General features: G+C 38.6%; 1 protein-coding gene and 1 long non-coding RNA gene across 2 annotated transcripts in view; one reads left to right on the top strand and one right to left on the bottom strand.

Moving 5' to 3' along the window:
• The window catches only part of trmt44 (tRNA methyltransferase 44 homolog), a 52899-nt gene extending 42211 nt beyond the window's left edge, over positions 1 to 10688 (top strand). Inside the window, exon 6 of the mRNA XM_051115956.1 lies at positions 1511 to 10688. Within this exon, the coding sequence (XP_050971913.1) occupies positions 1511 to 1722 (212 nt within the window). The 3' untranslated portion in view covers positions 1723 to 10688. The remainder of the gene's footprint in view (positions 1 to 1510) is intronic.
• A 1245-nt stretch (positions 10689 to 11933) lies between these two features.
• Positions 11934 to 15931, bottom strand: LOC127168861 (uncharacterized). The gene is made up of 3 exons (XR_007828149.1): positions 14172 to 15931; positions 13407 to 13509; positions 11934 to 13314 (listed from the first exon to the last, which is right to left on the bottom strand). It is a non-coding gene; the product is annotated as an uncharacterized LOC127168861 (long non-coding RNA).
• Between the last annotated feature and the right edge of the window lie 10407 nt (positions 15932 to 26338).

The raw sequence follows: 26338 nt of genomic DNA, 5'->3' as shown, positions 1-26338 counted from the left end.
CAGTGGCATTCTCTTACAAATTCGGTTCAGGGCGAGAATGCTGCGGTCCTTCAAGTGGAAGTCGCAACCCTCCTGGCAAAGGGTGTGATGAAGCCTATCCCCTCAGCTATACTGGCCCAACAGGACCTGGTTCTCAGAACTTGTGCTCCTGTCATCAACTCCTCCCTGGCGCATTCCTCTGAGGAGGGATCTCCTCCCTCAGGGGAAGGGCACAATCTGGGTCTACCCTGCCCACTGGGAGTGTGAGCCCACTCAACCAGGGGGGGTTGCTTTATTCTAACACGTTGGCTTGTTAATATCTGTGCCCCCATACACTCGTGATACAGTCTGACAGTTGTGGCGTTTAGTATAGGGACCCCAAGTGTCGTACACTCGACACAACGTCGGGATGAACGACAGAACGTCTGGTAACCCTTGTTTCCTGATGGAGGGAATGCAGACATTGTGTCCTTCATGCCAACAATTTCATTGGCCTTTTCTCATGATGTCAGAGGTGTTTGGGCTCCCAAGAGCGATGCCTAGTGTCATACAGTCGACACAAAGTCTCCGTTCCCTCCATCAAGGAACGAGGGTCACCATACGTAACCGAGACATTTTTTAGTTAAAGGTAGATCATCATTGAAGTCATCAGAGATGTCATCATCCAGCTCAGTTCAGTTTATATAGTATCTATGCAATCAAGTTGACAAAATCGCAGGAAAGTAAGTGTTCCCAAAGTACCTGAAAACCATACTTCCGGTTGGCACAGACACCTTACAGTGAAAATTTCTCCACTATAAATTACAAGTCACCAATTCCAAAGCAACTTGAGTAAAAGTCTTAGAGTATTTGAGTTTAACAGTGTGTATGTATATATATATATATATATATATATAAAATAACTGATTCACAACTTTGGGTGTGTATAGACAAAACACATAAGATGTGTACTACTATGTACCCTGTAGTAGGCAGTATCACATATTTTGTAGCGGAAATAAACTGCTGCAGAAAAATCTAGGTGCCATGCAAAATGTAATGTGTAACAGCAAAACTGATTTTAAATGTAGCGGAGTAAAAGGTATAGATAGTCATTCAAAACTGTAGTGAAGTAGAGAGTAGAAGTTGCTAATATTTTTTTGATACTCAGTAAAACTACAAAATATTCAAAAAGATACTCAAGTACAGTAATTGATTACATTTACTCAAATACTTTACACCTCTGTTCGGGGGTCCAGAGTTTGAGTCCTGGCTTATGGACCCCATTCCCTGTTAATTTAAGATGATGAACAGCATCCATATCGAAGTGTGAATGTGCTTGGACAGGATTAATATAAGCTCCTTAGCTCCTAAGAAAATACTGCTTTTGTGAACATTATAGACAAACTTAATCCCCACAAAATATTACCCCTTCAAAAGAGTTCCCTTAAGTTGACAGTCTTATCTGGTTTTCATTTATTAAGTCTTGCAAGTAAGTTGTAAAGACATTCATATCTGACTTTTGTTTCTGCTTCTGTTTCTTTTTCCATAGTGGAGGGTGGAAGGGTCTTTATTCGGGACTGGAGGGTGCATACACTGGCACAAAGCTCTAGGGTGACCTCCAAGCGCAGACCCCCTCCCTCAGGTGCCCTGAAGACCCGGCTTTGCTGGTTCCACACCCACCATCCCCAAGGATGCCCTCTGCCCCGTGAGCACTGTGCCTTTGCTCATGGAGAGATTGACTTGAAAAACCCCCAAAGATGATTCTGACCTAAACAGTGGCTCTATTAATATCACGTGACCCTGACATTTAGAAAAAATATATATACTCAAAGATATTTTAGTTTCATTTTTAATTTTCCAGGATGCACCTTTTTATTAGATATGGTTTATTTTTACATGTATGAAAGTAACTAAATGTTTTTTCTGTTGTACAAGAAACATGTCAAATTAAACATGCCCAGTTGCGTCCAGGCTTAATAAATCCAGAACTGTGTAATGAGATGCCCCAACTGGAGCGTGAACAGGCATGTGTTGGGAGAGGGATTTGCCGTGTAAATGTTAGAAGCATGAATAATTTAGAGGGCCAAGTGGGGGGGTTGGGCCACCTCTGGGTCACTGCCCTCTGCTTAAATGTCAGCGGACAGGATGTTCCTCTTGTAGAAGTCACTTGAGTCTCTAGGTGTGCATTATGGATGTACATTAATAAGTCTGATTGATCTAAACAGAACAAACATTAGATTAGGTCACAGTCACTGTTACATCCCAGTCTAGGGACAATGTGGGAAACTTTCATTTATTGTAGGAGTATTTGATCAACTTCACAAGCTTCAGAAATGAGTATATGCCAAAGTAAAACCAAAACAGAAACTTCCTGTCTAGTCAAAGCAGGAGAAAACTTATTTCAAAATAACAGGCACCTATCTCCTATAAATAGTGGCATTTATCTATTAAAATCTTACAGATTACCTTTTAATACCAACATAGTAATCGTAGAAAGAAAAGATAAAAAAAAGAACTAAAAAGTACAACAATTCAGATGGACACTGACATACATAACCTCGTTTCAGCAAATCACAGAAACGCGTTTTAAAAGATGTGATGACAACTGAGGAGCCAGTTCGCTTTCCTAGATAATTAAATGGCATGTGTAAATTATATAACTGAATTTAAATTTTCATTTTGCATTAAATGTTGCATATATGTATGGGAAAATTTAAATATAGAAATGCATTGCCATTTTACATATTTCATTGTCATTTTGCATTATACATTTCAAAATGAATTTTGCTGCCTATATGCTTCCACAGGAATTGAAGTCTGGGCTTCATTTGTTTTTCTATAGTCAAAGGAATTGTAAACACACTTGACACAAATTAAGCAAACCAGACAATTGTTAAATCTGGGTTAGATTTAACAATCCAAAGTTAAATCTGGGTGAGTAAAGGTGTGAATGCACCTGGCCTTGCCTTTACTGCATAGTGTAGGCTGTCTACTTTAAATACGTTTTTACAAATATGCATCTCACAGTTGTGGCAACAAGCGAGACTATACAAATGAAGTCTGTACTGAATAAATGACTGTATAAGACACTGCGTTAGCTTTTGCAGCTGCAGAAAGGAGAGTCTGAAGTTATAACTGGCTGTAATGTGGGGTGTGTTTGTGAGAAGAAACAGGAAACCAGTGTGAACATTCTGAGGTCACTGGCTCTGTTCTTGGCTGTGGATGTCTGAAATGAGGTGTAAAAATTCTCTCTCTTTTTTTTTTTTTTTTTTTTTAGTGCAATGAATAGCTATTTTTACTATTGTTTTCTATTAATGTTAACAGTCATCTTCTTTTTGTCCCATTAGTCAGTGGATTGTTCCAGATCCTCTGCAAACATGTACATGCACAGTACATATAATGATGCTGGCAGGCACACAGATGGACTTTTCATTTCTCCTAGCTAATGGTTAGTGAAAGTCACACCAAGTTAAATGTCATAAAGTTGGTAAATTGAGTTCTTCCATTCAGTTCCACTGATTTGAACCATAACAGATGGCATTTTCACTCTGATGAGTAATCGGCACACCACAATTTAGAAGCTTAATTAAATTAATAAATATTTAATAATAATGCATGATGTATTTTATCTGTTGATGCTGCTAAATATATTCAGCCACCACATACTTGTTGCTCCTGTAGTTATGTTACTCTGAATTTACTCTGCATCCCTTAATGCACAGGTCTATTTGATTTCAGATTGTCAGATAGTTAATTCCGTCCATTACTACGGTGTTTATAACTGTTAATCATACTCCAGAACTTCACAGTGAGGAGTGTTTCTACAAGGTCACAGTCTTCAAGTCAAGTCAAGTCACCTTTATTTATATACCGCCTTTAACAATACAGAATTCTGACAAGGTGGCTGTACAGTATTAAATAGGAAACAGTACATCAACAATGCCAAAGGCAACAGTAAACACTCACTTTTTAGGTAAAGGTAGTTAATCAAAAACAATAAAATAAAATGCAATATTGTGTTAAGAGAAAGTGTCCCCAACTAAGCAAGCCAGAGGCGACAGCGGCAAGGAACCAAAACTCCATCGGTGACAAATGGAGAAAAAAACCTTGGGAGAAACCAGGCTCTGTCGGGGGCCCAGTTCTCCTCTGGCCAAAGTTCCCGTGGTCTTGTGCCGACAGCCGTCTAGGTGATGTGGTCTTCACTGTGGATCCGTCTCTGGGGCTCATCTAGTTGATGTGGACTCCGCTGACATTCAGGGCTGTAGAGGTCGTCTCTAGGTGCTGATCCACCATCTGGGCTGGGTTCGGACTGGATCCGGGGGACTGCAGTGACCATTTGATCTGGATACGGACTGGATCTGGTGGTTAATGTGACCTCGGAATAAGAGAGAAACAGACTAATATTAGCATAGATGCCATTCTTCTGACGATGCACTGAGTACATCGGGTGTTATGGGAAGTGTTCCCGGGTCCGGTTGAATTCCCGGTTCCGGTTCTTCCTACTTCCTCTCTTGTATTTTCTGTCTTTCTTCTTTCTCACTACATTGCATCACTCTATTCTTTTTTTGTTCTTGTTTATTTAAAAAAGTACGTTTTTCTATCCAAACCGGGCATGACATTACTTTCTTATTTTAGAATTTAAAACATTGCAGATTTCAATTTATAACATTTTTTTGTTTGAAAAGTGTACTTTATGCCCTTTCTTTAAAATAATTCAGCCACTTGGTGATATTTTGTATCTAATTCAGTTTTATTCAGAATGTCCTAACGCTTTTTAGGGCCCACTGTTGATCATGTTATGCCTTGGGCAAATGGAAGAAGCAAAAATTATATTTTTGCACAAACAATGGCAAATGCCTGTATGTCTGTTCAGCCAAAGACCCTTCACTTGTTTTCTGTGTGTCTAGCTGACAGGTATCTTTCTCACCTGGGCCAAGGATGAATTGTTTTGAATCTCAGGTTGAATCTGACGCATTGAAAGACAAATTAGCATTCTTGGGCTGTGTCTGCCCTGCATGCCATGGCAATCCTGCAGGTTTACCAGGCCAAGGTATTAAAAGATCTGCACAAGGGTGTTCCCAATCCAGAGCTGCTGCAGGAACTGCGTTCTGCAACCGACTGCTCTCTCGAGCTACGAAGGTCACAGCGCAGGCTCTGGGGAGGGCGATGTCCACATTGATGGTCCAGGAGCGCCACCTGTGGCTAAACCTGACCGAGATGCGAGATGCTAAGAAAGTTCGCTTTCTCGACGCTCCCATTTCTCAGGTTGGTCACTTCAGCGACACCATGGAAGAGTTTCTTAGCAGTTCTCCACGGTGAAAAAGCAGATGGAGGCCATCAAACACATCATGCCTTGACGTACCTGCCAGAACAGCTCAGGCCCCGCAACAAGTCGGTCCTGCAGGTAGACCCGCCCAACGGTCTAGTTCTTGTAGGAAGGTGGCACCACCAGGCCGTCCACAGGCTACAAGGAAGCTGCCTCTCAGGCTTCAAAGTGTTCCTGAGACAGGCAGCCCAGAGGAGAGGGACCAGTTGACCTGCCAGGATCCACACTCAACGAGGGGACGAGCGTTGGATTCGGCTCCATCCCGGCTGTATAAAAGAGCAATTTCCTTCTTCTCTGTGCCTTATTCACAGCGTTCCTGGCCTTCCACAGGACGGTCGGACGCCGTCTTCTCCAACCAGAACATGTCATGGTACACGTCTTGTGTTCCCTCATGTTCTGAAACGTCGAATTCGTTCAGACGATCTTCTGGGCACGAACGATCCTTTGACCGGTTCTTACCGAACGAATTCAGCAAGCAAAACTTTTCATCTCCAGCCACAGGATATTTTGTTCCAACCAGCCATAATCCCCCCACTCCAGGTACGTCAGGTGTAACTCCTTTGAGACCCCTAGCAGAGAGCTTTTTAGATCCCAGTCCCTATCGCTGGCTTCTCAGGACCATTCGAGTTGGCTACGCAATTCAATTTGCAAGACGTCCGACCAAGTACAGTGGCATTCACCTCAGTTCAAGGCGAGAATGCTACAGTCCTCTGGGCAGAGATTGCAGTTCTTCTGGCGAAGGATGCGATAGAGCCTGTCCCCTCAGCCGAAATTAAGCAGTGGTTTTACAGCCCCCGAGAAGGGTGGTGGACTCAAACCAATCTTAGATCTGAGGATTTTAAATCGGCTCTTCACAAGCTCCCATTCAAAATTTTAACCCTTAAACACATCCTCACGTGTCAGGGTTCAAGACTGGTTTGTGGCAATAGACTTGAAGAACACGTACTTTCATGTCTCGATCCTTCCAAGACACAGGCTGTTCCTGCGGTTTGCCTTCGAAGGTCGGGCTTATCAGTACAAGGTTCTCCCTTTCGGCCTATCCCTGTCGCCCCGTGTTTTTACGAAGGTCGTGGAGGCTGCCCATGCCCCTCTCAGGGAAGTGGGCATACACATTCTTAATTATCTCGACGACTGGCTTATCCTAGCACACTCACAAAAATTGGTTTGCACCAACAGGGATGTCGGTCTCAACCATCTAGCCTGATTGGGACTTTGGGTCAACAGGGAAAAGAGCAAACTCTCCCCAGCACAGAGTATATCTTTCCTCGACTCAGTGAATATGACTGCACCTCTTTCCCAAGACAGTGCACAGTCAGTGCTGAGGTATGTAAGAGCACTCAGATTCAGAACAGCGGCTCCCCTGAAATATTTCCAGAGGCTCCTGGGGCACATGGCATCCTCAGCCGGAGTCACACCACTGGGCTTGATGCATATAAGACCGCTGCAGCACTGGCTTCATATCCGAGTCCCGAGATGGGCATGGTGTCAAGGCACGTATCGTGTGAACGTCACACCTTTGTGTTGCAAAAAATTCAGCCCTTGGGGAGACATTTTGTTTCTACAGCCAGAGTTGCCCTTGGAACAAGCGTCCAGACGCACTGTTGTCACAACAAATGCTTCCAAGACAGGCTGGGGCGCTGTACGCAATGGGGTCTACCCTAGGTCTAAGCTTAATATCATGCCTATGAACTGCATGGATCAGACAGGCCTCAGCAGGGGTCACATATTAGCAATGGAAACATATGTAATATAGAGCATAAAGACACACTTATTTGTTGAATTTGAAAGTTCCTTGTTATCTTGAATGGCATATTTTAAAGATGAGCAAGGCAGTCCTTATTATCTGGTGTGACCAATACAAAGGCCTGTTTGACCTATGTGCATTTGGGGGGTATTAAACCTAAGACCTTGTTATTCCTCCTAGAAATCAATTTTTTCAGATCTGTGGCTCCACCTTCTGTAAACACAGAACCAGCTAGGGGTTTCAAATTTGACAAATCAGTTTGTTACCAATCCCTGTATCAATACGTGTCCTATTCCAACATTTTCTAATGTAAATGGTGTGCACCCATCAGCCCCACCTCACACAATGCTGTCACCATAGTTGGTCTTGAATTTGGTCACTTAAATTTGCACTGTTTCTTATTTGAGCTTAATTGAACTGTTCAATAAAACAAACTTGTAGTAAGAAGCTGGTTGGTCAGAATGATATTACATAAATATTTATAACATTTATTAAATACCTAGGTAGCTTAGCACAAGCAGTCTGTATCTAAGTACCTCACAGTTAACAGTAAGTTAACAAGCCCACCACGGCCATAGTAAGATGTTAATAGACTTCTGAACACTGAACAACATGGTGGTAAAATGGCTGGACAATTATGCTAAAGCTAAGACATGAGACATGCGTATATCACATGTAAGACACAGTTATTTACAGCATCTATGTTGACTATTCTATTTTAACTCTATTCTTAAAAAAAAGTCCCTTTCAGACTTGCACTCTATTCATTTACTGCTTGTTTTCTTTAAAAATAACAAAAAAACAAAAACAAAAAAAAAAACACTAGCTTTGTGTTTTATTTGTATTTATTATATAATTAAAAAAAACACATGCTACATATACTGTGTTAAGTGAGACGTGTTAAGTGAGACTTGTTATAGCATGTGCATATCATTGCTCTAGTTGATTTTGATTGCTTCCATTGTCCTCATTTGTAAGTCATTAAATAAGTCGCTGAAGTCTGCTAAATAACTAAATGTAAATGTAAATGTAAACAATGACCATATTTAGGACAGAATCAGCTCTGAGACATTTATACTACAAATTTCCACCTGTCACGTCTGTATTTGGATGAGCTTCAACAAAAACAGCATTTTGTATTAGTCTAACGCAATGTAATGTAGTTGCTGTAATATCCATAAAGTAGTCTTGGTGTTAGTCATTCAACTACTCATTGTCAGACTATGAGTGTTTAAATGTGGTACAGCTGGAACAATTAGGCCTAGCATACAGAGCAGATAAAACATAACAGCAAAAAGTACACTACACAGCTTTTATTTATATAGCCATTGCTAAGTACATCAGTATTTAGCAGTTACGGGGGTGGTGGGCACTCTTCATCTTTATCTGACACTAGGGATGTGACGATCTGTGTCTCGCGAGATCTTGTGACGATATCCTCCCAAAACATTTTGCAGTGTTTACATTAGAGCTGCCTAATTAATCCTTGAAATCTTATTCTGCGATCTTATTCCTGAATGTCAACGATTTAGCTATGTGTATTAGGACTGTTTCACATCACGAGTGTCAGTGGAGCATGAGAAGCACGTTTCGGGGTAAATGTGAAGGCAGAAAGAGCAACACAAACAGTCTTTTCAACCACATTATAATCATTATTTCTGTGTTACAGACATTTAAATAATAGAAGTACTGGGATAAAAGTTTATAGTTTGGGTATAAACACTTATTATTACAGTAGCGATCAAAACGAAAGTGTCTTAAGACTTGTATGTATAGTAACGCTTATTATGGAGATAAAATAATGCCATAACGATTTGCATGTGAAGAGTACGTGTTGTGCAAGTGTACATAAGACTGTAAGCGTAAATTAAATTTGCATGCGCAAGAGAAGCTTTGTAAAAGTGTAAATCGTGTTTCAAGCGTAAAAAAAAAAAAGATTTGCAGCATTTTACTGTTACTCGTAAGTGTAATTCATGTATTGTGAAACTGCAGCTTCATGCTTTAGCAAAATAAATACGATCTGCATTCTTCTGACTTCCATTTCTCCGCGCTTACACTTTTGGCACGTTCTTTTCGCTAAAATACGGCCAAAAGCACTGCAAGCCTGTGAACAGTGATTTGCACACGAAAACAACAGTTTAAAGAGCTGCAAAACGGATTGACTGCGTAGAACCAATCTGTATGTGTAAAAACAAACTTGCAAATTTCTAAATGACTTGTTGTGTATGTAGGGCACAAAGTTGCTGAAATAATCCGATATGTACAGCTCCGTCTTTCTTTTATCTGTGCTTACACTTTTGGCACGATTCTCTCACTCGCTGAGTTTTGCAAGCGTGAGGCGGAGGGCGGGTCCCCCGCATTTTTGTAGCCAATCAAATGAGACTCTCGCGGACTCCATTTACTCTTATCTGATTGGTTCAATAAACACATCACACGCCAAATCATTTATCTTCATTTAGTTCTCGCTGCCGCTCGCTTCTGGTGGAATGGTACTTTTAATGTACACATACGTTAAAATAAATAAATAAACAACAACTTAATTAAAACATGATACTTTATAAGGTGTGTACCATTAGGCTAGACTCTCATGTGTTCATCCTGAATTGCTAGCTGGTGTTAACATTATTGGATTGGTTTGGCTTTATATTGAAATGCATATATCATATAATATAGCCTAATATATAGCTGATGTTAAACATTACAAAGTGATATGTGACAATGCTCAACAATAATATCAGAGTGCTATACTTTTTGTAAAACCTTTTTTACTATAACAATAAAGCTACATAAATCTGAATTTGATGATTTTCCAGACCATATCTCTGTTTGTTGTATTTAACACTCAATTGTATACTTTGAAATTTTTGAAGATTTTGAAAAAAAAAAATTGTAAAATCCCCTTAAATTATAACGTTAAAGTGAAAAAAATAAATAAATAAATATTATATTCACTATCTTGAACCAAATTTTGAGTCGTCCCTGATCAGCAGACAGGTGAAATTATGCATGTTATTATAAATTACAAATTATGCTGCTAGTGCTGATACTAGGACATGTTTAACACTAGCACCGCCAGGGGTCGCTGTACACCTAAAAACCTCCAGCGGGTAAATTTTACCCAAGCACGACTACCGTTTTTATACGCCTAAAGAACGTTTTATTTCAGTGTATTATGCCACTGTTTTCATAAAGAAACATCTAAATATCACAGTCAGATGAGCTGTCAGATGCTGACTCAGACTAATGGCATTTAGTGCTTCTATGCTCTTCAGCATCCATAAATCGCCTTCTTACTAATTTTGACCTAGCAATGTAGTTACAATTAAAACATAAGTAGCAAGATAATGACAGCACGAAAATATATGCATAATATAAATGCCACGTTTTTTGATCTTTTTTATCTAAACCATTTTTAGAGGATTGTAAATTACACCATTTTAGTCTCCCAGTCATTTTAGTCAATGACTAGGAGACATGAATGTTTTATTCAAAGTCTGTTATGTAGGCTACATTTAAAAACAGCCACGGGTAAAATATACCCCGTGGCAGTTTTAGTATTAAGTATCATCAAAATTACAATATTACAGTAAACTATATATTGCCTGTTGAGGAGGAAAAGGACACAGCTCGAAATTCAGGATGAACACATAGCCTGGTACACAACTTATATCGTGTTTTTATTTTATTTTTAATGTATGTCTACATTAAAAGTACCATTCCACCGGCAGCGAGAACTAAATGAAGATAAATGATTTGGCATGTGATGTGTTTATTGAACCAATCAGATAAGAGTAAATGGAGTCCGCGAGAGTCTCATTTGATTGGCTACAAAAATGTGGTGGACCCGCCCTCCCCCTCATGCTTGCAAAACTCAGTGAGTGAGAGAATCGTGCCAAAAGTGTAAGCGCAGATAAAAGAAAGACGGAGCTGTACATATCGGATTATTTTGGCAACTTTGTGTCCTACATACACAAGACATTTGCAACAGTTTGTTTTTTACACATACAGATTGGTTCTACGCAGTCAATCCGTTTTGCAGTTCTTTAAACTGTTGTTTTCGTGTGCAAATCACTGTTCACAGGCTTGCAGTGCTTTTGACCGTATTTTAGTGAAAAGAACGTGCCAAAAGTGTAAGCGCGGAGAAATGGAAGTCAGAAGAATGCAGAGCCTATTTATTTTGCGAAAGCATGAAGCTGCAGTTTCACAATGCATGAATTACACTTACGAGTAACAGTAAAATGCTGCAAATCATTTTTTCTTACGCTTGAAACGCGATTTACACTTTTACAAAGCTTCTCTTGCGCATGCAAATTTAATTTACCCTTACAGTCTTATGTACACTTGCACAACCTACTCTTCACATGCAAATCTTTATGGCATTATTTTATCTCCATACTTATCCTCTTCCACCAGGAGGTGGCGACAACTGCCCATTTAAAAAAAGTATGTCATTGAATCATTCATTCAGGAGATTTCAATAGTTAAACAAGTCTTAATGAAATGAGACACTTTTTTTTTTTTAATGAATATATGTTTTTAAAAGACTTAAGGAATGAACAGTTTGCCAGAACCACTAGTAAATTACATTATTTTGTTTAGTTTTCTAATCTTTTTTCTCCTGAATCGTGAGAGAATCATGGTCTATTTATTAAAAACAACTGGGAATCTCAATTTATCCAGAATCGTGAATTTATTAGTGCATATAATTAATTAAAATGGAAGTTTAAGTTAAAGTTCAAAATGCACCTACATTTTTTTGCATTTTGTCTTTTTCAGTTGAATAAAAGACTGTTTTCCCTATATATTTCATCATTGAGGATTTCCTAGGAAAAGTTTAAAAATCTTGTCTTGTCTCATTCTCGTGAACCCAGTCTCGGGTCTCGTCTCGTCTCGTGGGGCAAGTGTCTCGTCACACTGAAATAAATCTGACTCATCGCTATTAAGGCAATGGTATTTAAAAAGAAATGAGGGAGACTAACTATTAAAATAAGTATTGTCCAAAACCACCCAAAGAAATACTCCAAGAAATAATCAGGCAAGCAATACAGAAACAAATTCACAAATTAGACATCTTCAAAATCATTGTCCTCTCGTATTCAAGTCCTTTATTCTCATCCAGTATCTCCTTGGACTAGTCTTCAGGCTATAGAGGTCCAGGGCATCCAAGATGTAGGTGACTTTGTTTCTTCAGTAGAACACAAATGAAGATTTTTAACTCAAACTGTTGCAGTCTGTCAGTCATATAATGGCAGTCAATGGCTACCAAATATTTGAGAGTAAAAAAAAATGTGTGACATATGTACACTGTCTGTGTACGCGCTTCCGGCGTTTGCGTATACTACGCCAGAGCATGTACACGTCACACGCCAGATGCTGTGCAAGAGCTCAGGACAGTAGGACGTAGCGGTGAATCAGAGGTAAAAAATGATATAAACACTGTTCAGTTTCTCGCACAAACCGATCGTTTCGTGTCTTAGGACATCAGTGTCCCAGGGTTTAATTTGGTTTTGTTTGTGTATGTTTCTTTTACTCTCAAAGATTAAGGGTAGGGTAAGCAGATAAACATCAAATTTTCATTTTTGGGTGAACTATCCCTTTAAACTACCTAGGAGGAAATGTAAAAAGAAAAGGAGGCACACATTAATGGAAGTAATGGAACACATTAATTCTTACCCATTTAGACCCAGACCCAGTTAAGATAGCTGCCATACATTTCCATATCTGAAAAGCATTATAACAGCATTTCAAACATGGCACCTCTATAGTGTTATTCTATGTTCTTACCACGGTTTCCTCCAGACATTTCTGTGATCAGCTTCCTAATGCCGTCAGCCAGCCCTCTGAGGTAGGTGCTATCTCATCTCCCTAAGAATAAGGATCTTCTCTTCTTGCAGCTGCATCTTTGACATCGAAGATGATCTTCTTAGTGAGGATGTTTGTGGATTCTAAAGTCATACAAATGAGCCAGTCAACAGGATTGATCTGTAAGCTACAATACAGTTGTATAGCATACATGCCCATTAAGTTGCATCAACATCTGTTTGCTCAAAGTAATCCCTCACCCTCACAGAAGTTATTCCATACCAGTTCTGTGAACCTCCCATGGCCATATTAGACTTTCCTCCCCACTGCCTTGGCCCACCACAGAGAGTCGGCTCTCCACCATCTCCTCATTTATGCCCTCCTCCTCTGGCACTTGCTTATTGTATCGTTTGATTGCTTCAGAGTTTTCTTTTCTCTTCCCTAAATTTCCATCACCGCAATTGTTGAATCTTGTTGCGGTCTATAATTTCCAAACACATGACAGAAACATAAAATCCAATCAAGAGATTTGCGAGTCTGTAAATACAATAAATAGATAAGTCAACAACATACCTGTTTGATTATAGAGGCTTGCTTTTTTTATAGACACTTAGGCACACATGTTCTATTGACCGCTGAAGGGTGTGTTGGTCATCCTGTCTGGGATCCATGGAATCTTGGAAAAAGACAAGCATGAATAAATAACCCATTCTTAAGAGATAGTCAGTTTACATTTCTGATACAGTATTACTGAATTGTTAGTTATAAGGCTGTAGTGAATTTCATTTTCGCCCACCCAGGGACACCAATTAACGTAGTGAATTTTGCTTTCGCCAACCTAGGGAGGTGAAATAGAGTAGTGATGAGTACTCGTATCACAGCTGACGATATGATTCTTGGATCATGTGTTAATTAATATGTGGTTATGAGTACATCACATAAGAAAGATTGGTGGGATCTCTAACTTGTAGAACCTCTTACTGTATTATCAACACAAGGAAGACACAAGATGTAATAAAATAGAGTTTGTTAACAAAAGATAGACAAGAGTAATCAACAACTACTAAATGAATACCATGAATGAAAAAGGAATAAAGTGCATAAGATGCATAAAAAGCAAGTGATTATGTTGGGTGTCGCTATATCAGCGCTACGTTATCTGGAAAGATAAACTGTTCTACTCTGAAACAAATAAGGTGAAGAACCTTATTATGCATCAAACAAATACGTGTAAGATTTGTTATCAACTGCAATCAGCTATATAATACCTAATGAAAATTAGAAAATCATATACTGATAATATACAACAATGCCAAAAGGTTTGGAAGTGATATTTACATTCGCTGTAGTTAAGTGTGGTTGCGCTGGTGGCCGTACAGTGGGGGAAGGAGCAGGAATCCGTTTCGACAGCCTTGAACATGAAGCGCTGTAGTATGCTGATCTCCTGGAGCACCAAAGGGTCCTAAGATCTGGAACACACAGATGTGGCCCTAGAGTGTGGCCCTTGCTCACCAGGGCTTAACCTTATTGCAAATGTCTGTGTGTCTTCTGCCTCTCTGGGCTAGAGACTCAGAACTTGGTCAATCCGCTTTGTCTCCCTAAGATGGAGACTCAGGATGCTGCATCTGTTGTTGTCTTGCTGGACGAAGACTCTGAATGTAGATTATCTCTTTTCTCGCAGGCTGGAGGCTCAGAATGTGGGAATGTGTCTGTTGCTGCCTCACTCGGACTTGGTATCTGTTGTTGTCTCACCCTTGTGGGTCGCAGCCTCAGAACTGGTTGATCTGTTAGTGTCTCTTGGATGTGCCGGAGACTCAGAACGGGGTGTTTCTGTTGCTGCATTCCTGGTAACAGGCTGGAGATTCAGAACGTTGTTCTGTTATAGTCCTTTCCTTGATGGGCGGCAGACTCAGAACCTTGTTGTTTCTGCTATTGTCTCACCTTTGCAGGCCGGAGACTCAGAATGGAGGTTGTCCTGTTTGTGCCTTTTCCTTCACAGGACTCAGACTCAGAACTGTGTATCTGTTACTGTCTCTCTGAACAGGAGACTTAGAACAATGTACGTTTATCCCTTTCCAATGAGGAGGAGATTGCAATTTGGCGCTTCTCCATTTCCGTGCTGTGATTGGCTGGTTCCATCAGAGTGGGGGACACGTGGTGGCCCACCCTTCTTTCCTCCTGTGGAATTTATTTGCATAGTCCAAACACAGGGTTAGAAAAGTGTAAAGTTTTACCGGTGCATTTCTCACTTTCCAAACCATAACCAGAATGCATTTGGCAATGTTACAGAACACATTAAGTCCACATGATGGGAAAAGACTGAACTGTCATGCATGCATTCATTTGTCCATTAACAGCTGAGTTTGTGTAAGATGTTGCACTACACATCTGTCACTAAGAATACTTATGTCTCTGATATAAGATGTATAAGATGTGTGTGTTGTAGTGTGCATCAGTTTTAAGGTTTGAAAACCTAGTTATGAATGGATTTGCATAGATCTCCATGATCTCTCTTTGTTTCACTCACTGCTGCTGCATCTGGATCGGTCACAGGCCAAAACCTTAGGAATCAGTCTCAAGCTGGGTGGAGGGCACAAACTGCATTTTGACCAATAGGAAGTTCTGTCCTTCCCAGGCTTTGTACCAAAGGTCTTCTTTCCCTCTAAGAGGTGTCTGACTGTTGTCCTGGCATCTTTATCTGATGGCATTGGACAGTTTGCTTATGTTAGTTAACCAAAATCCAATCAAAATGTAACAAACCTCTGTCCACTATTATGGTAAGGGATGCCCCCCCATAAACTGGGCCCTGGAATGTGCTGTCCACTACAAGGCATTTGGAGCAGAGCCATTTCAGCCTGAGTAAGTTACAGGCATAGAGACTTGATACCACAGATTTTCCTGAGTATGTCCAGTGATGTTCTATGTGCAGTTTGCTACAGTGGCTAAATCACCTAAAACATGATATCCATTGACATCGTAATGTTCACCCCAAGCACAAGGTCAAGATTCTCTCCATTTTCTCATCTTCCTACAAAATGCTTAAATCAACACTATATTATATTATACATATTTCAACGTTTACTTTTCCAGTTTGGCCCCTTCGGTGAAAAACAAGTTTACTAAATAAGCCAGGCTTATTTCAGTTAGTCTGTCTTATTTTGAACCAAATCAACTGACAATAAGTCAGACTAACTGAAATAAAACTGGCTTATTTGCTAAACTTGTTTTATGAAACAGGCTGGTTGGATTACTTGATTGAAACTTTATTTAAATCTGAAAAAAAAACATGAAGTTAAGTCAAAGAGTAATTGTTTCAAGTCAACCTAACATGAAGGAAAGGACGTGTGGCCAAATATGGTTACCCATACTCATAATTTGTGCTCTGCATTTAACCCATCCAAGTGTGCACACTACCACACACACACACACAACCAACATTTTTTGAGTGTATGCTGTAACTGTAAATAGCCTATTATTTTGAACGTCATTACTGCAACATCAGTGGCCCACTGTCTGACGTCATATACCCACTGCTGCACCATGTTCTCAGGACACCCAAGTTCACGGCACAGGTTCTCCAGTCTCTGAGACTCAGCCTTAGCCTTTTGGACTGTCTACAATGAAAATGCAAACAAACAAATGCCTTTGACATCTTGGACTAGATTTTTTTTTTTAAAGGGGGTGAGGCGGTTGGGTGGTACAACAGGAACTTAATTCTGCGTAATATGGTCAATACCTTGACATATCTGCTGGACAATGAAAGATGAAGGCCATCATGCTTGCGCCTGTTCCACCCAATTGCGTGTACAGTCAGCATGTCATCGCAAGCTTTTTGAAAACATATTCAATGTTACTGGGCAGCCTATTCAAATTCAAATTTTATTTTATTAAAATAAAGCTTTCTCTTCTGTATTTGCATATAAAGAAGGAATGACCAAAGAAACAAAAGACTATTGAAAGAATAACTGAAAGAACATGTTTATGAATGTAATAAAGCAGGATCACATACCAGATTTGGTCATGTATTTGGTTGTGAGGGCACAACGAGAGAGGAAACTGTTCACCATTTCCACCTCTTCTTCTGCAGTTGCGCCAGCACCCTCCTGATTCCTACCACTCCAGACAATCTAACAAATGTGTGAAACAAAGTTGTCATGACAACTGCAGTTAGGGATCCACCAATCTCAGTTTGGCAAAGATATAAATTGTGCATTCCCATTATCAATAACTAAATTAAATAGCAATAGTAAATGGCATAATAAAGACAATACCTCTCACTTAGTTGAATAGGCCTTGGCATGCATGACAGACAGGAACGGCCTCATTTGAAGAAGAGGGCTCAGTTCAGGCATAGAAACTGAAGTCTTCTGAAGATAGGGCCAGTACTTGCACGAGATGTCAGTGCAGTAGAAATGGATGTTTGTGGCTACCTGAAGCTCCTTCTGCAGGAACAGGGGATACGTTTGTGCAGCAGAAGCGCCCCGTGCAGCCGAGGTGGCGCCCGCGACAGTTTTTATCACCTCAAATGTACTGAACACATCCACTGAAAACAGCATGTCAGCATTTACAGACGCTGGCCAATACCCACTTCTTATGAGTTCACTTCTGTCAGGTGTCCATTGTGACTGACACATTCTGCACGACAAACTACAAACTGGGCAAGTCCTACAAAGACTAAGTTCACACACACAAACTAATTGACCAAAATAATCAGAGCAGTACCTTGATTTTTCAGTGTATATCTGCCATTTTCTTTCATACAGCACACCGTTGGTGGAATAGGCCTGTAAAATCCATCGATGCAAGACTCCCTGTTATGAAGTGCCATTTTTTTGTGGCAAAATAAATCACACTCCACACACAGCCACTCTTCTGGCATGCAGTTTCTGCAACGAATGATGGCAGGAGAAGAGCGCTGACTGCATTTCTTTTCCTCGACCATTCTGGAAAACAACAAGCAGTCCAGGTGGTAGGGGCTTGCTTTCTGCTATTCATCGTGGGCTGCAGACTGGCGCAAGCTCCACGATGATGGTGTTAAAGGACCTTCTGAAGCTTCTTAATCTCCTTCAGTTTCTGCATCTCACTGTCTGAAAGAGGAACATGAAAAAAGCTCCTTTGTGGTTCTACAAAGACTCCATTGTGGTTCTGGAAAGACTAAACTACTGGGCTACAATACAGTGAAGTAACAAACATTCCTTTCTTTTCCTGTTAATTTAACAACAAACAATGACAATAAGAAGTCATTCTACCAAGTAAGTGTTGAGACAAATTTTGTTCCATCACGGTCATGGTACTCTGGCAGCATGCAGGCAAATAAAAATAACTACTGTAATGTTACAACATCACTCACGATACATTCACACAGTGCATCAGCATCAACGCTTGACGGAAGGCATGGCTGAAGCTTGGTGCTGACGTGACCATCATAGTGACAGCAGCCAATCACATTACTTTTCTGGTGTTGCATGAATGCAATTGGCTAGCGTCTGCACTAGCATATTTGCATAATTGATTGGCTGATGCCTGCATAGCAGCTTGAAAAGCTTTCAACTTCTGCCACAAGCAACGCCAGTGACGTGGCGCAACGGACCTCGGCAACACTTGACGTCCCTCCATTTAAAGTAAATGAGAGGCGTTGATGTTGACACCCCATGTGAATGCACTGTCATTAATGTAATGCTGAAAACATTTGTCTGGAAATATTACTAGCAAGGGGGCATTGGCATCCTGGAATGACAACAAAAAAAAATCAGATGTGTGGGGATTGTTACAGTCAAAAACAGTGATACATTTACAGGTGATTTAACCAGAGAAGACACAGACCAACCTAGCCTGGCTCCACCCCCACCCATTCAAAATACAGGATACAGGCTAAGACCAACCTGTAGCTGAAGAACACATACATGTTTCTCTGCTTCTGCTCTTTTTTTTCAGCAGTGGACGCCCTTTACAGTCTCTCAATCCACCAAAATTTACTCTTGCGGTTAGATGATGTTATTTTCTCATCTTGACTTTCCATGCATGACAGAAAGTCAATATTACATGTGAACACGACATACAACACAACAGCAAAGGGTTTTCTACCATTCTACTTACTGTATGAATCTCATTTATTTGCAAAATGAGCAGACTGCTGTATAACTAAAGATAGTCACTTTCATTTGAGCCAGAAGCAGGTTTGCATGGAACATAGCATCTTCTGCCGCACCGATGTCCAGCTCAGTCAGCATTTTACATTACAGCATGTACGCATGCCAAACAGATTACCATGGTAGAGACTGCCACATTACTATAACTATACTATAACTGGTATAGTGATACCATTTACTGTACTGGCAGCAAACTCTTCTAGCATGAAACCTCAAGTTAATATCTTAAGTTATCTTCTTGTAACACCTTTTCATAACACACTAAATGCCATTACAAAAATATGCATTTATGTCAATAATGTAATTTAGGTAAGTTACTGTAATTGTATTTTTAAACGTGGCATCTTAACTAACTGTTAAAAATACTAAACTGAAATTAGATCATACTGATGTGTTTTGGTGATTAAAACAAATGTTCTCATTACATATTACAATGATCTTGTGTTTTGAAACAATGATTATGTCAAACGAAAATACGTACAACTAAAACGAAAGCATGAGATCAGGTTTTGAAAGAAAGACTAGCTAGTTAAGTGTGATCAGTTAGGATTTTTGTACCAAGAGTACCAACATAGTACCAACAAGAAAAAAAGGAAAAACTGTAAACAAGGCAAATGGCAACTGGTATAAGGTAAAATTACGTTGTTGTACAGATTAGTATCAACATGTCTTACCTGCTTGATGAAGTCCGAAACAGAGGAAGTCAAGTAGGGCAAAGTAGGGCTCGCTGCAGCCTGTGGTGGACATCTAACCCCACCCACATCCACATGTGACGTCTAAAGTCACGCCCGTTTCGGGGATCTATATAAAATAATAGGTCATTGTCCGTTTTACTAATACACGTTTTCTTATTTGTGTAAAGGACTGTAAAGGATGTACAACTTAAATCTAATATATATTGTTACAATGACTAGCTGGAGTGCCCTGGTTGTCCACTAGAGAGCACTTCATCCCAGACTGTTTCTGCCTAACGAACTTCATGTCCCAATATCCTTTGCCATATCTCAGTACTGATTGTTCACAGCTGTTTTTCGTTGTGTCATTATCTCTGTCTATATAAGCCTGGTGTTTTCAGTTCCTCCGGGTGAAGTCTTGCATTGTCGTACTGTGTTTTCTAGTTCTGGTTTCCTGGTTCTTCCTTTCTTGGTTTTGTTATGACCTTTGTCTATTATCTTGACTACGATTTTGGATATATCCTTGAATAAACAACTGCACTTGGATCCTCAGCTTTGTGTTCTTGACCAGTGCATAACATATATAATATGTCTAATATACGGAGCTGATTTCGTCATCATGACAGCCTATAATACTCTTGCATTGACTACATTAGGTTAATTATTAATAAAAACCTTTAAACCTTACCTTGTTCATTTATGTAATGAGATAAATTCACATTTATTACGATTGATTTTAGGATCGAATTTTAAATGTATCAAATTTAAAGGGAACAGATCGATTTTGGTATTGTAAAAGTATGTAAAATTGTTGGTATTGTATAATTGTCAATTATTTTTTTTAAAGATGTGTTTCACTTATCATAAAGTGTTAACATCTGAATGACAGAATCAGCAGTTCTCCATTTGCAGTAGATTACACATACATATGCTAAATAGAGGCTGATTGCTTTGATAGTTTAAATAAGTAACATTGACTTTCAGGCCTTGTTCATCACAACTTGATATGAAATGTGTCCAGTTTCTCCAGATACTCAAAGATGAATAAAAAGACATCTCTTGCTTCATCCGATTCTGCCCCCCAGTAGTCTTTGATGGCATTCTGTTGATTTTTACTGTCCATCTGTAGAAAGGCAGAACTCACAGTGACTCTGTTTCCAGCACCACAATGGACCTTTGCAAACTTCCACTTTATGTCCTCTTTGCGCTCCTGTTAAAAATAGAGAATACATGTGTTGGAAGGTATATGTGTCCACTAAAAAGTATTCACCTCATCATTTAGGCTACCTCATCATTCTACATACAAACATATGTATGATTTATATATATTTATCTACATCAATATCTAGAGAAATGCTCTTGCCATACCTCCATGCAGCACTGCATGGCTTATGTGGTCCTCCAAATGAACTATAATGAGTAATTTTCTTCACTGGTAAAACTGCAGCAGGGACCCTTAACCCAGCAGAACTGCCCTGCACCAGGCTTGGACTGAAAATGTGTAGAATGCACAAAAACATTGACACATTATGTGAACTTTCCATTAATACAGAAGATAATTTGTGTCATACACAGACTTATCCAGCAAGACATAGTGAAATGATGCTCATCTGAGTTGCTGTGCATGGGTAGAGTGGTCTGTGTTTATCATTAAAGATGTGTATGTGAGTGTTTTGTGTGGGGGGGCCAGGTAAGTATATATGTGTGAGAGGGTTGAAGTGTATGTGTCTGAGTGGGTAAGATGACTGTTATGTGTAGGGCAGGGTATAAAAAAATTGTACATTGATTCAACATTAATTTTATGCCATAAGACGTAGATAGATCTATTCACACATGCATGCATATATGTATTTGTTATGTATGTATACACACACGTACACATGTATGTATACAGACAGACAGAGATACACACACACGGTCCACTGATTCTTACGTTCTTACGACGACATAAAATGAATGCTGAATGAACGTGCAGATTTTTTTATACACTGTTTTATACACAAAGACATACTTTTTACTTACCCACAGGGCAATATGATAAAGACATTTATAGATTTTTTCAGGTTTCTTTGATGAATAGAAAGTTCAGAAGAACAGCATTTATCTGAAATAGAAATTTTTTGAAACATTATAAATGTCTTTATCATCAACTTTTTTTTTAGCAGTTAGCAAACAATACGAAACTTCCTGTTTCAAAATGAATGTATGTGACGTATTTCGACACGGGCGTGGTTTGTGACGTCGCACTTGGATGTGGGCGGGGTTGGATGTCCACCGCAGACTGCAGCTAGACGCTTCTCGAGGCAGTCGAGACTGCAAGGGGGAGTTTTTAATGCCATCATTAACGGGCATTAGCGGGTATTTTCCCTGAATTTCCACAGCTGGAAAAACATGCAAGTTTCACATTTGATGGTATTAATCCTGTAAAATAGCTATTCAGGTTTTTTTTCCTTCTTTAAATTAAACTTTAGCAAATTGTGGTGATGTCACGTAATGCCATCCGGGTATTTTCTGTCGTGTAGTTCTCACTTTTGGAGAGGGTTTGCACTATTAATATATTCTACCCAACACAGCAACATCTTTCTTCTCTGAACTGAAAGTATAACATTACAAATGCAGTGAACACATACTAATGTCTCCTAATCTGTAAGCACTAAGGCGGCACGTACGTAAGATATTGGAGTTGTTTCCGTAGTTGCTAAGCAACAGAACTAGGTTCAGTAATTAAAACGTTACGGTTAACATCGATTTATTACATTGTTTTAGCGTATCTTTCGCCTAAACTAGGTGTCAAGTAGCTGGGGAAGCAAGAAAAGAAACGAAATCAAGCCTCTGCTTGTATGTTTTATTCATATGACAGTAAGGTTTTACTTTATTAAAACGTGACATTTACATGATTTTTTTTTTCAGCGTGGATCAGGGCATATTAATAATTTTCACCTTAAGAATATAAAAAAAAAATGCGTAGGTCACGTTTGTCTAGTTTCTTAACGTGGACTTGTATATTCAGTGATCCTCAATACAGCAATATTCCATTTTGATCGGTTTAATGAAAACAAAATAGGTCGTGGCTTTTATGATTTTTACGGCTATTGCGTGTAAACATCTGGGTATTTCTCCACTGGACATGTTAACGCAAACGTGTAAGTTTCACATCTGAGGGGGTTAAATCGTGACATTTACACGTTTTCCAAGTGGACCAACGTGATTGTCACGTCTTGGCGTGATACCGGGTTAAATTAGGGGTAGAGTCCAGGCATCCATGAAAAACAAAGTTTATGAAGTAGAGGTGAGTTTATGGCGTGTACTGCGTGCCAAAATCAAGTGTCCGACTGACCGACCGGCTAATCGAATATCTAACCGAACGTCTTGTGCATTGAGCGCCTTACAGGATGAGTAACCCACGTGACGACCTGACGTGTCATTAATGTCATGAAATTGCCTGGTTTTTAAAATGCAATGCGCTTAACTGCTCTTTAGAGACTACAAATAAACATTGCAATACTTGGATGTGCCTTTAGCGCCTGTGAATGTTTACTAAGAGAGCAGAGGTACTGTATACAGACATACAATACAAACATAGTCTTAAATCATGTATTTTTATTCATTTTGTTTTCAGATTATTGTGGCATTCATATATCATTAATATACATATATACATATACCAACAATTTTTGCTTGTTTTCATTATTATTATGTCTACAGGTATGTGCTTAGCCCTTCCTTTCCCCGTACTAACCATGTCTCCTGCTCATAAGCTATGGAGATGAAAAGCTTCAATCTTTGGTCTTCAGTGACTGTTCTTTCTCTGAGTTTCTAAATGTTTGTCTGTAGAACATAGTAATAAATTTCCTCATTGTTTGTTAAATATAGCCTATACTACATGTTTTCATCAATGGTTACATTTATGTTAAACTTTTTTTGTCTTTTATTTATTATCGTGTTTTACCAACAAAGGTTTCTTTTCAAGGTTAGATCTCTGTTTTAGCATTATTCAACAAATCATAGCTGCAATAAATTTGAAAATAAGTTGTAGGTCAAAATAAATTTAAGTTGTAAGTCAAAAAGAGTATTAAGGATAATATATAAGACGCAACATTTGAAGCTTTATTAAACAAGTTAGCTATTGCCTTAAAAATGGTTTTGATGCTCTTCACTTGAAAATTAAACCATGCCTCCTGCTCATAAGCTATGGAGATGAAAAGCTTCAATAAGGTCTTCAGTGACCCTTCTTTCTCTGAGTTTCTACATGTTTGTCTGTAGAACATAGTAAATAAATTTCCTCATTGTTTGTTAAATATAGCCTATATGTATACTAAAAGACAAGTTACCATTCGAATATACATATCTTAGTTTGATGTTCATTTAGCACGTTACAAGTTAAAATTTGTTCATTTTGTACAAAAATTACAAAATTTTACATTAATTCGTTTTGGCTCGTTAGCTTAAATTTCGGTCTTGTTTTGTTCTGAGTTCTTAGTTATAAGCCTATTTATTTATTATATATATATATATATATGTATATATATATGTATATATATATATATATATATATAGTGTTTTTCTCCGTTCGCAGCGCTGCAGGTGGGTGATGTGGCCATGTGAATCCTCACGTTCTGTTGTGTATGCTGCTTTTTGCATGTATAAAATTAATTTCTCTAAAACAAATTTTGATATTTTAATGGGTTACAGCCACGTAATTTAATTGTAATTTAACATAATCTTGTCGGTTAACGGTTAATTATGGCTTAACGACAGTCTGTTGTCGGTTAGGAGAATTTAAAACACCGAAATTAACATTCCTATTTCCAAAACAGTCTAAAACTTTTTTTTTTTTTTTTTTTTTTTTTTTTTTTTGCAGTACACCAAAACTTGTGCAACAATTCGTTTTTTAGGGATGACGTCATCACGCACACCATTTTATTGGTAAAAAGCCAGTTGGGTGAAAACAGGCGTTTTACATATATTCTCTTTGTCGATAACATAACAAAACAAATAAACTGGGTGGAAACTTGGCTAGTGACAGAAATGCCTCAGGGGAGGTGTGCAGAGTGGTAAAATAATAATTACTTATTGATTACTAATTTGAATCAGTACATTATAACGAAAACAATACCTTAAATAAATTGAGAGTATACCCACTTTTCCAGGCACCCACACCGCTGTGAATAATATAAAATATCAAATACGTAAATTAAAAAGTGAATGAAAAATAAGCATTTAATAAGTAGAGAGAATATATAAACACTGAATGAATCTTAAACATAAAATCTCCCAAATAAACGAATGTCAAAGTCCATCCAACAGTACGCCGCTTATCCTTTGCGGACTGGACCACAGTATCTTTTGCCGCATAGACAGTAAAACGGCCTGAAAAGACTACATTAATAATGTTTAGGCCTACTATAAACAGTTAATTTAACAATACAGTTTATTACTAACAACAAACTCTATTGTGTTCAGTTTTACACAGCTTTGCATCAACTGAATGTGTACATTTGATAGCGCAGTGACAGGCTAAACTTTCAGATAAAAGTAAATTGTAGCGTGTAATAAAAGACCCATAATATTTTAAATGTTCTTAAATCCTACATTATTAATTATTAAATTGGTTCTAATAATAAGCCAAAAACGGTTTTTACAAAATTTTATGTAACACGTTTCTACATGTACTTAAGCGTTGTTAACACAGGTCCGAAGTGTGAGTAACCGATCGTCTTTCTAACGCGATATCTACATTTTAGACACCTTGTGTGTGTTTACCTTCTTTTAACTTCATATGCTTACGAAAACTGGTTTTGGTTTGAGCAATGCTGATTTAAAAAGTTGTGCAAACCTATTATTAATATAAAATAGAGTGATCCTGCAGCAGCGACTTCTTTTTTATAGGCTAAAAAACCAGACACGTTTTGACATCGATTTTTTTAAAAGCACAAGCGATTCCACAATGATTTTTTTCATAAACCTTTAAAATATTTCAAATAGCCTACATAATTCACTACAGCCTTGACAAAAACAAGAAAGCTAATTTTAAATTTCAGAAATCTAAAAATTCCAGAGGTGTAACTTTATTTAACAGATTTTAATTAATAAAATAAAAATGCCATTTACCCAGTTAACGGCTGTGTCTGCAGTCTTCTTGCTTTGTGGAAGCTGGTTTAGTCCACACAACCCACGGAGTTCATCTATTGAATCTATAATAAAAGAAAAAAAAAAAAATCTTAACAGAAAAAAAAAAAAAAAAAATTTGTAATACAATATTTCACTTCTATTGTATAATGTTTCTTCACATCACCTGAGGCAGAAAGCAAGAATGCAGCCATTTCTTTTCTTGGCAAAGTCTTTGGGAATTTCTGGAAATTGTAAAACTGTTTGTTTTGCCATCTATATGATTTAAGAAATAGAAAATTTTATATTTAGAAATGGAGTACATAGACCACAAAAACAGCATTTCTAACAAAGGAATCCTTCCTTTTTCTTTCTTTCTTTCTTCCTTCCTTTTTCTTTCTTTCTTTCTTTCTTTCTTCCTTCCTTCCTTCCTTCCTTCCTTCCTTTCTTTCTTTCTTTCTTTCTTCCTTCCTTCCTTTCTCTTTCATTCTTCCTTCCTTCCTTTCTTTCTTCCTTTCTTTCCTTTCTTTCTTTCTTTCTTTCTTTCTTTCTTTCTTTCTTTCTTCCTTTCTTT

This window comes from Labeo rohita, chromosome 7 (assembly GCF_022985175.1).
Source record: "Labeo rohita strain BAU-BD-2019 chromosome 7, IGBB_LRoh.1.0, whole genome shotgun sequence".
In the NCBI taxonomy this organism is placed as follows: domain Eukaryota; kingdom Metazoa; phylum Chordata; class Actinopteri; order Cypriniformes; family Cyprinidae; genus Labeo; species Labeo rohita.
This window is presented reverse-complemented; position numbering and strand designations above follow the sequence as displayed.